Source organism: Neovison vison, chromosome 12, assembly GCF_020171115.1.
Source record: "Neovison vison isolate M4711 chromosome 12, ASM_NN_V1, whole genome shotgun sequence".
In the NCBI taxonomy this organism is placed as follows: Eukaryota; Metazoa; Chordata; class Mammalia; order Carnivora; family Mustelidae; genus Neogale; species Neogale vison.
The window spans coordinates 122,628,264-122,643,104 of NC_058102.1; the positions used below are offsets into that span (position 1 = coordinate 122,628,264).

At 42.7% G+C, this 14,841-nt stretch overlaps 1 protein-coding gene and 1 pseudogene across 1 annotated transcript; one reads left to right on the top strand and one right to left on the bottom strand.

The window, feature by feature from the left end:
- Positions 1 to 747: 747 nt before the first annotated feature.
- Positions 748 to 6,514, bottom strand: ACBD7 (acyl-CoA binding domain containing 7). The gene is made up of 4 exons (XM_044226746.1): positions 6,441 to 6,514; positions 1,795 to 1,912; positions 1,573 to 1,635; positions 748 to 1,486 (listed from the first exon to the last, which is right to left on the bottom strand). The coding sequence occupies exons 1-4, from the start codon at positions 6,450 to 6,452 to the stop codon at positions 1,413 to 1,415; spliced, it is 267 nt and encodes an 88-aa protein (XP_044082681.1). The 5' UTR covers positions 6,453 to 6,514; the 3' UTR covers positions 748 to 1,412.
- On the top strand, positions 3,030 to 4,480 carry LOC122892284 (annotated as a pseudogene).
- Positions 6,515 to 14,841: the final 8,327 nt, after the last annotated feature.

Consider the following 14,841-nt stretch of genomic DNA (forward strand, 5'->3'; position numbering starts at 1 on the left):
CCTGCTACTCTTTCAAGTCACTCCTACCTCCCTATTCTGTCCTCTGTGGTAATCACTATTCTGTTCTCTATGTCTGTAACTTTGCCATTTCAAGAAAGTTACATAAATTACCCTGCACAACGTTTTGGGACTGGCTTTTTTCACACAGAATAATTCCCTGGAAATTCATCTAGATAATTTTTTTAAGTCACATGAAATCAATCTATCCCTCATTGGTCATAGCATACCAAACCCCAACCCTTATCCAGGGAGTAGAAGTACACTGTTTTTTAGGATATTTACCCTATGCGATCTCAAACAGATTTTAGACATGCTAAAACAAGACTATGTTCTTTCAGGGAACCTGTGTGCAGCAAGAAAGACTGAGGACTAGGCCACTATAATATTCCAGACTTGCATTTTCACTCTGATAAAACTGAATGTAAGAGGCACAGTAGTTGAACGTTTTATTGTCATTAGATACTACATTTGATTTTTGTCTTAAATGTAAAAATTTAAAGAAAAATAATGGGTGGATGGCTTTTTTCTTTCTTTGAATAGTCATGGACTCATAAGTTTATTTTTTAAAAATTTTAGTTTATTTGTTGTTAGGTTTTATATAATGTATGCTTTTATTTTATTTTATTTTATTTATTTATTTATTTGACAGAGAGAAATCACAAGTAGATGGAGAGGCAGGCAGAGAGACAGAGAGGGAAGCAGGCTCCCTGCTGAGCAGAGAGCCCGATGCGGGACTCGATCCCAGGACCCTGAGATTATGACCTGAGCCGAAGGCAGCGGCTTAACCCACTGAGCCACCCAGGTGCCCCTATAATGTATGCTTTAAATTGAAGGTAGGATCATTAAAGTTACCTCAATTATCAATTCTCAGTTACCTCAAGAATCATTCAATTCTTACAACCCTGTGAGACTGATTTTTCCCTCTACTCTATAGATGAGGTTTAGCAAGCTTAAGTAATTTGTTTATGGTCACCTAGTAAAGAATTACAGAGTATGGAATGAAACCAGGTATGTTTATGAATTCCAAGTCCCCAATTCAGTGAGAATCCCAGAGCTACATGTACAACAAAGGAAGAAACTTGTTATTGGTTCTTAGTAAACTGTTTTGATCACATACCAGTGATCAAATAATACCTCAGTGTAGGAAAACAGATATGCCAAAAAATATTGTTAATGTTTGTGTGACATACAACCAGAGCAATACTTTTTTTTTAAAGAACTTTTAAAATCATCTGGTTTTAGCAAGTAAAACTTCATTAAGTAGTTTCATCATACCTCTAATAAAGGATTACAATTCATGTTAATAGCAAACATTTTCGTGACATGTAGAGTTAACAGTGCATTTCTTCCCTAGATATAGGATATGATAGCATTATGAAGACCTCAAAAGAACAACTTCTCATAGCTGAATTTTAAATTCCATATTTTTCTATCAGCTCTTTTGCTTTAGATATATAGGCACTCATGGCATCTTCCTTCGACTGCCCTAGAAAGACACAAAACAGATTATCTTATGGACTGATGTACTGGGAAATTAAGAAAGCTTACTTCACTTATTTAAGAATTAACAACCTTTTTGGAGGTTCCACGCTTCCCATTTAGCCTTGCCTTTTAAATCTAACATTCCTGGACACTCTGCCAAAAGAAGAATAGATATATTTTCAAGTTTACTTTTTACTCACTGCTTCTATAAACATTGCTCAAATGAAATGTATTATTTTTTAAAATATGATATATACACACACACATATATACATATATACCCACACATACACACACACACATATACAATACCAATATTAATGTCTCCAACTATAGATTGTTTGTAGAGTCCATAGAGTTCTTTCAGTTCTTCATCATCTGGCCTTGTTTTCAGCTTCCTCACATCTTTTGTGATCCTATCAAAATCAGCCTAGAACACAAAAGGAAGAAAAGGCCAATAGTGCCTTCACTAACTTTCAGCAGGCTTATCTATTTTGCAGGTATTTTACCACCAGACAGTAGGAACTTAAAAAGAAAGAGGAAGGTTTCAAACAGAGCTATTACTGGTCCAGTTCTTCCAGTATTATCCTAATTTATTTTAATTTATGGATCCCTCTCCTGGTACTTACCTGATATTCAGACAAGATATGGAGAGCCAAATAAAACCATTTCTAGTGAAAAATTCCTTTTTTTTTTTTTTTTTAAAGTAGGTTCCATGCTGAGCATGGAGCCCAGTGCAGGGCTTGAACCCACAACCCTGAGATCAAGAACTGGGCTGAGATCAAGAGCTGGATGCTTAACTGACTGAGCCACCCAGGTGCCCTAATATTGAAAATTCTTAATTTTTAAAAAAAATTTTAAATTTTATTTAATAATTTAAATTAAATTAAATTTTAATACAATTTAAATTTTTAAAATTTTTCAGAAAAATTTAAAAACTAAAAAAGACATAAATAAATGAAAAATACTCTATGCTCGTGGACTGGAAGAAATATCATTGTTTAAATGTCAATACTACCAAAAGCAATATACAGAGTCATGGCAATGAATCCTTATCAACATTCCAATGGCATATTTTACAGAAGTCAAGAAAACAACCTTAAAGTTCATACAGAACCACAAAAGACCCTGAACAAACAAAACAGTCTTTTTTTTTTTAAGATTTTATTTATTTATTTGACACAGAGAGAGATCACAAGTACGCAGAGAGGAAGGCAGAGAGAGAAGGGGAAGCAGGCTCCCCACTGAGCAGAGAGCCCAAAGCAGGCCTTGATCCCAGGACCCTGAGATCATGACCTGAGCCGAAGGCAGAAGCTTAACCCACTAAGCTACCCAGGCACCCCCAAACAGAACAATCTTGAGAAAAGATAACAAAGCTGGAGTCATGACATGTCCTGATTTCCAGCTATATTACAAAGCTATAGTAATCAAATGGGTATGGTATTGGCCTAAAAACAAATGGATGAATGAAACAGAATAGAGAGCCCAGAAATAAAAGCATGCATATATGGTGGATTAATTTATGACAAAGGAGCCAAGAACATAGAATGTGGAAAGGTGAGTGTCTTCAACAAATGGTATGTGACAACCTGACAGTCACATACAAAAGACTGAAACTGGACCACTGTCTGACACTGCGCACAAAAACCAACTCAAATGATTTAATGTCAGGTCAAGTAAGACCTTTTGTTTAGATCTTACTTGAATGTAAGACGTAAGTCCACAAAACTCTTCAATATAAAACAGAGGGGGTTGAAAGAAAGAAAGAAAGAAAGAAAGAAAGAAAGAAAGAAAGAAAACAGAGTGGGTAAACTCCTGGACACTGGTCTGAGCAACGATTGTTTGGATCTGACACCAAGAGCAAAGGCAACAAAACAAAAACAAAAATAAAGACGTGAGACTCCATTAAACTAGAAAGCTTCTGTACAGTAAAGAAAACCATCAACAAAATGAAAAGGCAACCTATGGAATGGGAGAAAATATTTGCAAATCATTTATCTTTAAAAAGAAGTGGTTAATATCCTAAATATATAAAGAGCTTACACTACTCAATAGCAAAAAGAAAAATTCAATTAAAAATGGGCAAAGGAACGAAATAGACATTTTCCCAAAGACATACAAATGGAGGTGATCTGATGCTGCATGTGTCATGGTGCAGCTCCAGCCTTGTACATCCCACACCCCTGCATCAATGATGGTGGAGGAGGGCCAGCATGCCTGGGGTGGGGGAGGAAGGCAGAGAACCATAGGGAGGGGAGGGAGGAGGTAGGGGGAGAAGGCAAGGGGAACACCACCTGGGGGAGGTGGAGGGGGCGCAGTGACACCTGTGGGGAGGAGAAGGTGGAAAACTTGCCTGGGTGGGCCTTGCCTGGGCAGGGTGGGGAGGTAAAGGGAGGAGAAGGCAGAGCACCACCTATTGGTCCAGCAGCCTAGTAAAGCCTGTTGGGGAGGAGCTGACTGATCAGCACCCAGGAAGAAGCATAAAGGGGAGGAACAGGTTGGAGATAAAGCACTCCTGAAGAAGATGAGCTGTTTATCCAACAAAAAAACTTCCAGATTAAACTCTTGAGACGTTAACTACAGCTGGACAGACTAACATAAGGCCATCATCAGAAAAGTTGAAAGAAATTCATTTGCAGAAGAAAAACAAAGGATGTGAAAAGGAAGTGATTCCAAGAAAGCTGGAAAAGTACAAAAAGTACAGTCTATGGGCCAGATTAAAAGCCACTTGGCTCTAAGGCTAGAAGATCAAGATTTGAGAGATTCAAGGCAATAAGCAGCAAAAGGCTTTAGAGAGAATTTTTTACATGGTCCCAGAACCAACAAAACTACTATAAATAAGATCCTGTGCCTTGAAAATCTTGAAAATAAGAGGTTACCAGGGAAAAGGGCCACCACCCAGTTTCTGAGTAATCTGTGGGGAGCCAGAAAAAAACAAAACGCCAAGAGGTTTAAAAACAGTGGCTGGTCAGAAACATGAAAACTTCTAAGAAGTAAATCCAAGCTAAATGAAAAATGAAAACATGTATGTTTTCAAACGTGTATGAGCTTATTCAGTATAAAGAATTAGTTTTTCTGAAAAAAATCCAATAAATCATTTATAAATTTAAATTAAATAAATAAATAAATAAAGACATACAAATGCCATGTGATTCAGTAATCCCACCTCTGGGTATATACCCAAAAGAAGCAAAATCCCTATGTCACAGTGATGCTGACCCCCACCCCCCACAACCCCGTGTTCACTGCATCATTGTTTACAACAGTTAAGACATGGACATTACAACCTAAGTGGATGGATGGACGGACGGACACACACACACACACACACACACATAATGGAATATTGTTCAGTCATAAAAATGAAGGTGATCCTGCCATTTGCAGCAACGTGGATGGACCTTGGGAGCACTATGTGAGATGCGTGAGTCACAGAGACAAATACTGTAGGACCTCACTTACATGTGGAATCTTAAATAACTAAACTTAAAAAACAGAGGACAGATTGGCAGTTGCAAGGAGGAGGTGAAGGGTGAGGGAGGTGGGCGAATGTGGTCAAAAGGTGGAGAAAACAAATCTATCAAGAGAAATTTCAATATTTTTTTTTTTAAGATTTATTGACTTATTTGGGAGAGAATACCAAGCAGACACCCCGTGGAGCGTGGAGCCCAACGAGGGGCTGGATCGCACAACCTGGAGATCCCACAACCTGAGCAGAAATCAAGTCAGATGCTCAACTGACTGAGCCACCCAGGCAACCACATCACAGTCTAAAAAGGGGGAAGGTTTGGATTTGAACCTGGCAGACTCTGGAGTATGTGCCTTTAGTCACCATAACATACTTCTTGAAGAATCCTTAAAGGTGGGGGGGGGGGGTTGTCCCTGGGTGACTGAGTGGGTAAAGACTCCAACTTTTGATTTTGGCTCAGGTAGTGATCTCAGGGTCCTGGGACCCAGCCCCATCTGGGGCTTGTGCTGGGTGTAGAGCCTACTTGAAGATTCTCTCTCTCTGTCCCTCCCCCTTCAACTTCTAAAATAAACTTGAATCTTTAAAAAAAAAAAAAAAAAAAGGAAGCCTTATTCCGTGAAATTGTATCCAGATATTTTTTTCAAATTTTATTTTAGAAGATTTAATGATGAAAAAATGTTCCTAATATAGTCACAGGTACAGGAATAAAACTGTATATACATGAGTATAATTTAATCAGTGTGTGTGTACATATACACACATATGCACATGTGTGTACATACGCATGCACATGCAAGTACATACAAGCACACACACACACACACACATTTTTCACAGTACAAGAAAGTAATCCCTCATGTTAGCAGTGGTTATCACCTGCATGAAGGAATTCCTAATAGTTTTCACTTATTTTATATTTGCTCTTTCCCCAAATTTCCCACCCTGAACACGTAATTTTTCGCATATCGGCAGAACTACTAGTTTGTAGTTTTACAGATCTCTGGTGTTCAGAAAAACACTTGGTCTCACCAAGGAGCGAGGGGGCGCGGGTGGGGCCCCAGCCGCCCTCGCTTCCCTTTCGCAGACGGAAGGGGCAGGCGGAGCAGGGCCGCCTGGTCCCCCGGGAGCAAGCCGGCCTCCGCCCTCCCCGGGGCAGCTCTTACTTCGCGAGTAACGGATCCCCGGGGTTAGCAAGTGTTGCCATGGGGAGCCCCAGGTCGCCGTCAACAGATGGCACAGGTGTGGTCCCCACTGCAATGAGCGGGCGCTCGCGATGGGGGTGGGAGTGTCCCCGGGGTCACTCCGTACAACTCCCGGCGGTGGCGGGGGCGGAGGGGACTCGGGGAGCGAGGACCGCGGGCGACAGCTGTCCCAGGCTCCAGTTCTGACTCGCCCGCCACCCATGGGCGTCACGCCTGCCCCATGCCCACTCAGCTCTTCCCTCTGAGGACGAAGCCCGCTCGTGGGGCTTCCGCACCCTTCGACTCACCTGCAAAGACATGGTGACACCCACTCAGCTACTGCCGCACTCCTGAGGCGCGGGTCCCAGAGCTCCTGCAGCGGGCGTCCTTAAATGGAAGCCCGCCTCCGCCCGCCGTCTCCCACTGGCTGCGCTGTGGGCCCAGCTGGCTCCCATTGGCCACCAGTTTTGGGGGGCGGGGATAAGCGGTGAGTGGCACCTGCCCTGCCCCAGCGCCCGCCTGCGTGTCCCAAGCCGCACAGAGGGTTGTCTGCAGCCAGCCCCGCTGCAAGGGGAAAAGCTAGGAGCAGGGAATTTAAATGAGTTCCTCTCTGCTCTTGGCTCGTTCCCCAGTTCTTTCTCAAGAGGTCATTTGCAGGAAATCCACAGAAATCTCCCTAGGGCATGGATCTCAGTGGGGATTCCTTTTCGTATTTATATCCCTCTGCCCTATCCTTGATTCCTAAAAACATGGATGGCAGGTTTTTGAGACCTCTCAAGTCTTCTCTCGTACTTCTAGGCACACTTCATCAGGAGTGAAAAAGGCATCTTCTCTTTAAAAAGCAAAAACACACCCTGGACACGCGCTGCAACCACTCTGACGGGTTCTCGGTTATTGTAAAGACACAGAAGTGCGCACTATTCAATCTGACCCCATTCTCCGGGGCAACAAATCCAGTGTCCCTGAAAGTCTGCTGAAACACAGAAGGGGGTTGTGGTGCACAGTTGATTAAGTTCTCAAAGAACTGGAACAGCATTTTCTGATCAAAGGAGTTCATTTCCGACTCTTTCAAGAAAACTTCTTGGAGCGAAATGACTGGAAGACCTGACAAATTCAGGGTTTAGAGAGTTACTGATCAGAAACGTCTAACATATAACAACGCAAGTGGTGGAGAAGAAAGGCTCCCAAACATTTTAGCTTGTTTTTGCATAGAACTACATTTTAAAAATATTTGCTTGGGGTGCCTGTGTGGCTCAGTTGGCTAAGAATCTGCCTTCAGTTCAGGTCATGATCCCAGAGTCCTGGGATGGAGTCCCACATAGAGGGTCCCTGCTCGGTGGGGAGTCTGCGTCTCCCGGTCCCCCTTGCTTGTGTTCTCTCTTTCTTTCTCTCAGATAAATATATATGAGAGATATATCTTTAAAAAATATATTTAAAAATCTTTAAATCTTTAAAAAATATATTTGCTTTACCTTTTCACGCAAATCCTTTGGTTTTTTTAACTTTCTCCTCCAAAATACTTTCATGGGGTAATCAACGAATTTCCAAGTAAAAGACAGAAAGCAAATGTTAGCAAAACGTACTGGCCAGGATTTTTTGGTTTTTCATTTTTAAATTTGCAGGTGATGGGACAGAAACTGTGGGGGTAGAAAGGCAAACGGTAACTTCAGAACAGGGAGTGCTTTCTCTGCTGAGGAAGCCCTAGCAGTGTTTCAGTAGGGAAATACTGGGAGTGAACTCCAGTATCCTTGTGTGTCTAGAGCTGAGACATCTGGGCCTCATAGTCATTATAAGAAATCAGGAAAAGGGAAAAGGGAAGTCACACTGTGCTCTGTTTTATATTTTTTTTAAGTCTAGAATGTTCTTCTCAGAACTCTTTCAAAGCATGTTCTTCTCTTGAGATGCCCTCCTATGAACAGAAGCTAGACCCATGATGTCTTGTTCTGCAGAACAAAAAGAAAGAAAAGACAATGGAAATATTGATGTCTTCTGCCCAGTGATAGTTTACTAGGTACAGTTCCTTAGGGAGTGAGTCAATGTGGACAATCAAGTTCCTTTTTTTTTCCTTTTTACTATTTATTTAATATTGATTATAATCCAATATACATACATCCATATATATGTAAAATTATAATACTAAAGGGCATGTTTATGAACCTACCACCAGTTTAAGACATAGAACATTACCTTTACCTTTGTGACTCTCCTGGTTTCATCCCATCCTATCTTCCTTATTCATTCTTTCATTCACTGAAATAGTTATTGAGTGCCTAATATGAGCAAGGCACTGCTCATTCTTGAAAAACATTAGGGAACAGAACAAACAAGATCTTTCTCCTCGCATTACATTCTGGTTGGGGATTACAGACAATAACACATATAATAAGCAAATTACATCATCTATTAAAAGATATGCTGTAATAAGTGCTATTTTTAAAAAGAGCAGAGCAAAAGAGGACGTCTTGGATCTGTGGGATGGAAGAGGTGACATGCAATGGTAAATAGGGTAGTCAGGTAGGTGTCTTTGAGATGATGACATTTGATTAAAAGCTTGAAGGAGGGTAAAAGAGCTGACCCTAAGAACTTCCCTTTGAAAGGCAGCCTCTTCTACGAAGGCCCTAAGAATGAGCTTCCACAGCAGATGTGAGGAACAGTAAGGGGCCAGAGTGGCCAGAGCAGAATAGAAGAGGTCAGAGAACAGAAGATGGAGACCAGATTGTATATGGCCTCACACAAAGGCATTTGGTGTTAAGTGGGAGTAAAACAGAACCGTTGAAGAATTTTGAGTAAGATCTGACACGATATGACTTAGTTTTTAAAAGGATCATTCTGGAGAATGCCTGGGTGGCACAGTGGGTTAAGTGACCAACTCTTGGTTTCAGCTCAGGTCATGATCTCCTGCAGTAGGACTGAGCCCCATATCAGGCTCAGTGCCAAGCCTGCTTGAGACTCTCTGCCCCTCTCGCTCTGCCCTCCACCCCTCACTGCACTCTCTCTCTCTCTCAAATAAATAAATAAATAAATAAATCTTTTAAAAAAAATCACTCTTGTTGCTGTGTTGAAAAGAGACTATAGGGGAACAAAGCTGGCAGCAAAATCCTTACTATAATTAGAATCCAGAGAACTTATGGGTGTCTCACACTCAGGGGGTAGTGGGGGAGCGTAGCTAGCGAGAAGTATTTCAGATCCTGGATATATTTTGAAGTTAGAGTCAACGATAGTCTCCAGTAGATTCTACATGGGTGTGAGGGAAAGAGATGAGTCAGGATAATTCCAAGATTGTGGGCCTGAGTAACTGGAAGGCCCACTGGTGGAGGAGGTTTGGTGAGGAGCAAAGATCTGAAGTTTTGTTTTGGACATGTTACTGTTGAGACATCAGACATCTCAGTGCAGATGTCAAATAGGCAGATGGATATCAAGTCTAATCTGGGCTGGGCATCTAGAGGTGGGACTCATGAACACAGAGATAGTATTTAGATCCTTCAGACAGGATGACCCCAGAAACTGAATGGATAAAAAGGAAGAAAGAGAAGAGGACTGAAGACTGATCCATGGGAGTTTGCAACATTGCAACACTTCAAAGAGCTTGTAAAGAAAAGGAAGAACGAGCATATGAGACAGAGAAGAAGTGGTCTTTGGGTGAGAGAAAAACCAAAAGAATATAGTATGCAGAAGTATATCAAATGAGAAAGCATGACAGGTTAGACATGGACAGAATTATCGATTGGATTTTCGTCTTTGTCAAGATCATGGATGACACTGACAGGAGTTCAGTACAATGGTGGGGGGGTCGAAGGCTGATTAGAGTGGGTTTCAGAAAACACGAAGGGCGTCTACGGCCATACCACCCTGAACGCGCCCGATCTCGTCTGATCTCGGAAGCTAAGCAGGGTTGGGCCTGGTTAGTACTTGGATGGGAGAAAACACGAAGGGCAATTTTTGTTTGTTTGTTAAAGATTTTATTTATTTATTTGTCAGAGAGAGCGACAGAGAGAGAGAGAGAGAGAACACAAGCAGGGGGAGCAGCAGAGGGAGAGAGAGAAGCCGACTCCCCACTGAGCAGAGAGCCTGATGCGGGACTCGAACCCAGGACCCTGGATCATGACCTGAGCCTAAGGCAGATACTTAACAACTGAGCCATCCTGGTGTCCCCATGAGCGGCAATTTATAATCATTTTGGGGGGACTCTCCCTTTGTTTACCCCTCCACCTATGTCAAACTGTCTTTATTAATAAATCCTATCTATTTTGTTCATCTTCATGAAGGGTTATTTTGGCACTTTGCTCTTCCCTATAAATTTTAACATTCATGAGTCAAGTTCCACAAAAGAGAATTCTTGAATTTTTCTTGGCATTGCGTTGCAAAGCTATATCAGTTGTGTGTGGGTGGAGAGGCTGATATCTTTGTGACACAGAGATTCACTATTCATGATTCATGTATATTTTTCAATCAATTTCCTTATTTAATGTTTTCAGACAGTTTTCTAATTTTCTCCCTTGAAGATCTTGTACATCTTATGTGGACTAATTTTTTTCATTTTTTAAAAAGACTTACTTATTTAGTTTAGATAGGGGGAGGGGCAGAGGGAGCGCATCTCAAGCAGACTCCCCGTTGAGCATAGAGCCCAATGTGGGGCTTGATCTCATGACCCTGAGATCATGACCTGAGCCAAAATCAAGAGTTGGACACTTAACTGACTGAGCCACCAGGCACTCCATGTGAATTTCTTTTTAAATAACTTTATAAATTTTTATTATGTTAGATGGAGTGTTTTTAAAAATTTCATTGTCCTTTTGTAACTAGTACAGAGAAAGGGAATTCATTCCAACAACTTTGGTAAATCTTTGAAGTTTTAATGATTTTTCAGTAAATTATTTTAGGCTTCCTACTTAGCAAACAATAGTCTATGAATAATGACAGTTTCATTTTGTTCTTTCCAATCCTCAGATCTTTCTTTTCCTTGCCTTTTTGCACTATCCAGGACCTATGTATAATAATGAGTGGAGTAGTAGTATATGGTTTCTTAAAGGTAATGCTTTCGGAGTTTCACCATCAAATGTGGTATGCTCACTGCAGCTGGCTTATTTCAGTGGATATATATATATTTTAGTATGTTAAGGAGGTTTCTTCCTATTTTTAGTTTGGCAAAATTTGTTCCCGTGAATGGATGTAGAATTTTGTCAAAAGCTTTTTTATCCTCTACTGGGATGATCATATTGTTTCTCCTTTAATCTTTTTTGTTTTTTAGATTTTATTTGTTTATTTGAGAGAGGGAGCAACTCAGGCTCTATCCCAGGACATTAGGATCATGACCTGAGCCAAAGGCACTTAACCAACTGAGCCACCCAGGCACCCTTCTCCTTTGATCTTTTAAAGAAATGGCTTACATTAATTCATTTTTCAATTGCTAAACCAACCTTGCATTCCTTATTAATCTCAAGCTTACCTTGAGGAAATGTTTCTCTCTTTTTAAATTACTAGATTGTGGGCTATATTTTGAGAGTGTTTTTCATCCATGTTCACTTTGTAACTTCCCTTCCTTAGACTTTTATATATTTATTTTCTCTGTATCAGCATGATGCCAGTGCAGAAAACAAGTCGGGAGAGCATCCTCCCTTGACTGTATTCTGGAATGGATTGTGTTGAATGGAGAGGATCACAAAAGACAGAAGGTCACACCAGGGCCAGTGACACTTCAGCTGATTTTCCTCTTGCTGCCTCCTCCACTTCCAACCCCTGTGGTTAAGGCCACAGCCAAGCACAGGCGAAGACCAACTACTTTATCGCACCCACTCTCCACTTGGAGTCAGAGTGTCATAGCATTGAGTGTGCGAGCACATGTCGGTAACACCCCACTTTCTTACCATAAACTCCGAACTGTTTTTGGCACTAGATGTAGCTCCAGTGAAGCTCTCAGTGAAAGTCACCCAGGAGATTTTTCCCGAAATTACCTGTTCAGGGCTCCCCTACTTTGCCAAGCTGACTTCTGGAAACACCAACTCCCCTCCCCCACAAGCACCGCAGAACCTTGGGGTCCCCGCGCAAACGCAAAGGAGGCGGTAGGGCTTCTGCAGTCTTGCCAGGGGAGGGGGCGCGGTGGCCTCTTCTCCTTTTGTCTCCCAGGAGGCTCCTGGCCACCAAGTCAAGGTTAAGGGGCCGTGATTTGGGAGGCAGTGGTTTTCAAGGCCACAGGGGCGCAGCTGGCTCTCCACTTAAATGGAACTCCGTTGAGAGTTTGGACCCCCTCTGTCCACTGCGCAAAATCCCCTTGGCCGGCAGACCCAGCACACCCAGCAGCAACACAAATTTCTTGCTCAGCCCATACAGGCTACGGTTTGCTGGCAGCACATGGAGGGCCTCCTGTATCTTCTAACAGGGCTCCATGAAGTTCATGTTTTTAATCCTTCCTGTCAAGTGTAAAGAGCACGACTTGGCCTCCCCACATGTTTCCTTTATCACAGTTTCTGCTCCCATTCTGGGAGGTTTGAGTGTCTCCTGTGTCTGCTCTCAGGTTCCTCTGGCAAACCTGACACACAGATGTCTCAGTACAAACTTTAACCTGAACCTGCTGAAGTTCCCAGGGGCTCCCTGCAGACCCTGACTGTTGTCAGAAGAAGTAGGGGGTGGCTCACCTGTAGGAAGTTGCCGGGTGGAAGGAATTTCCTTTGGACACAGCATGGGGGGGGGGGACTGGTTCCTTCTGTGCCATGGCTTCTGATGTGTGGGTGGAAGAAGGGGCCAGAGGGACATAAGTCTGTGGGAGTCTGTGCTGGGCCGGGGCCCCTTACTGGTCCCCTCTGGGGGCATAGCTCTGAGGCCTGGTTGGGCTGTGGCACGTGGATCCCTGGTGCAGATGGGGTCTTGTTGGGAGATTGGGGTGCAGTGGTGGGGAGTGGAGGAGAGCAGAGGCCGTGGAGGCCCTAGGCTCCAGCAGGGTTAGGCCCTCCAGCTCGGCTCTCTTGTAACTTGGGAGCAAATAGATGGCCATCACTTTGTTGCCCTTACGGCCCATCAGTGAGTCTTGGATCTCTCCCCTGTGTGACACAAAGACACCATCAACCCAGCCCAGCTTCCCTGTAGTCAAGGAGTGGCTCCACATAAGGCTTTAGTCCTTCCCCGTGACACGTATTCACCAATGGATCCTGAGCTCCAAAGTGCTCTCTTGCTGGGACTGGGAAGGAGAAATTTCTTGAGCAGTTTTTCGCCTTCCCTGGAATGTAAAGAGGGATACGGTGTATTCCATAAAGGGGTGCGCTGACTCGTGTCTACACCATGGCCCTCAGATTCCACACCCCCATGCAGGTCCATCTTATTTGGCCCTGGAAGAGTTCCAGGGCAGCATAAGGGGCAGGGGTGGAGGTCTTAGAGACCTCCACGAGCCACTAGGAACTCAAGCACCTCTCTTTCACTGGAGTACTCCACGACAAGGCAGAGGGCTTACTCAGTCCAGATCACTTTAAAATTATTGTTTTGGGATGGTTCAAGGCCTTCTTCATTCTTGTTTCACAGGACAGTCTGTAGTTTGGAAGAGTTCTACTAAGCCTTGTCACTGATCTTTTTTTTTTTTTTTAAGATTTTATTTATTTATTTGACACACACAGAGAGATCACTAGCAGGCAGAGAGGCAGGCAGAGAGAGGGAGGGAAGCTGGCTCCCCACTGAGTAGAGAGCCCAGTGTGGGGCTCAATCCCAGGACCCTGAGATCATGACCCGAGCCGAAGGCAGAGGCTTAACCCACTGAGCCACCCAGGTGCCCCACCTTGTCACTGATCTTAATGACTACTTCTTTCCTAAGGCAGGATGTGCCAAGCCAACTTCAGCTTGGTCAAGTTACACTTGGTGATGACCTTGAGGGCCAGTGACTGCCCACACGATCTCCTCCTCAGCAGAGACAGCTGAGATGCACAACAGCATGGTGGACTTTACTAATGACCTCAGAGTCAAGGCATCCCAAGGTCAACTTAAAATTGGGAGAAGCTGGTGAGAAGCTTGGCCCACAACACCTCAAGAGAAAATAAATTCGAGTCCACCTGATGAACTGATCTTTATAATGGAATCAAAACACAATGCCAGACAAGCATACAAATAAACAAAACCAAATACTAACAAACTAAATAAAAAGGGTGAAAAAATTTTTAAAAGGAAAATGAGGAAAAACAGTAAAGAAGAAATGAAAAGGAGAAGAAAAAAAGAAATTAAAGGAAAAATTGAGTGGCATTAAATACATTTGTAATGCTGTGTAGCCATCACCACCATTTCCAAAATATTTTCATCCTCCTAAATGGAAACTCTGTACTCATTAAAGAATTTCTCATTCCTTTCTCTCCTCAGTCTTAGTAACCTCTATTCTACCTGCTAGCTCTATGAATTTGTGTAGTCTAGGTATTTGTGTAATGTACAATATCTGTCCTTTTGCAACTGGCTTATTTCATTTAGCATAATGTTTTTCAAGTTCATGCATGTTGTAGCAGATGTCGGTCACACTGGCACTCCTGCTGTTTTATTTCTTTTAAAGATTTTACAAATTTGTTTAGAGAAAGAGAACACGTGCATGTGCATGCATGAGTGTGGGGGAAGGGCAGAGGGAGAGGAAGAGGAAGAGAAGCAGACTCCCCACTGAGCACAGAGCCTGACATGGGGTTATCACCACCCAAGCCAAAATCAAGAGTGCTCAAAGGAGCAAACCATCTGTTGTTTTAATAACAGCCA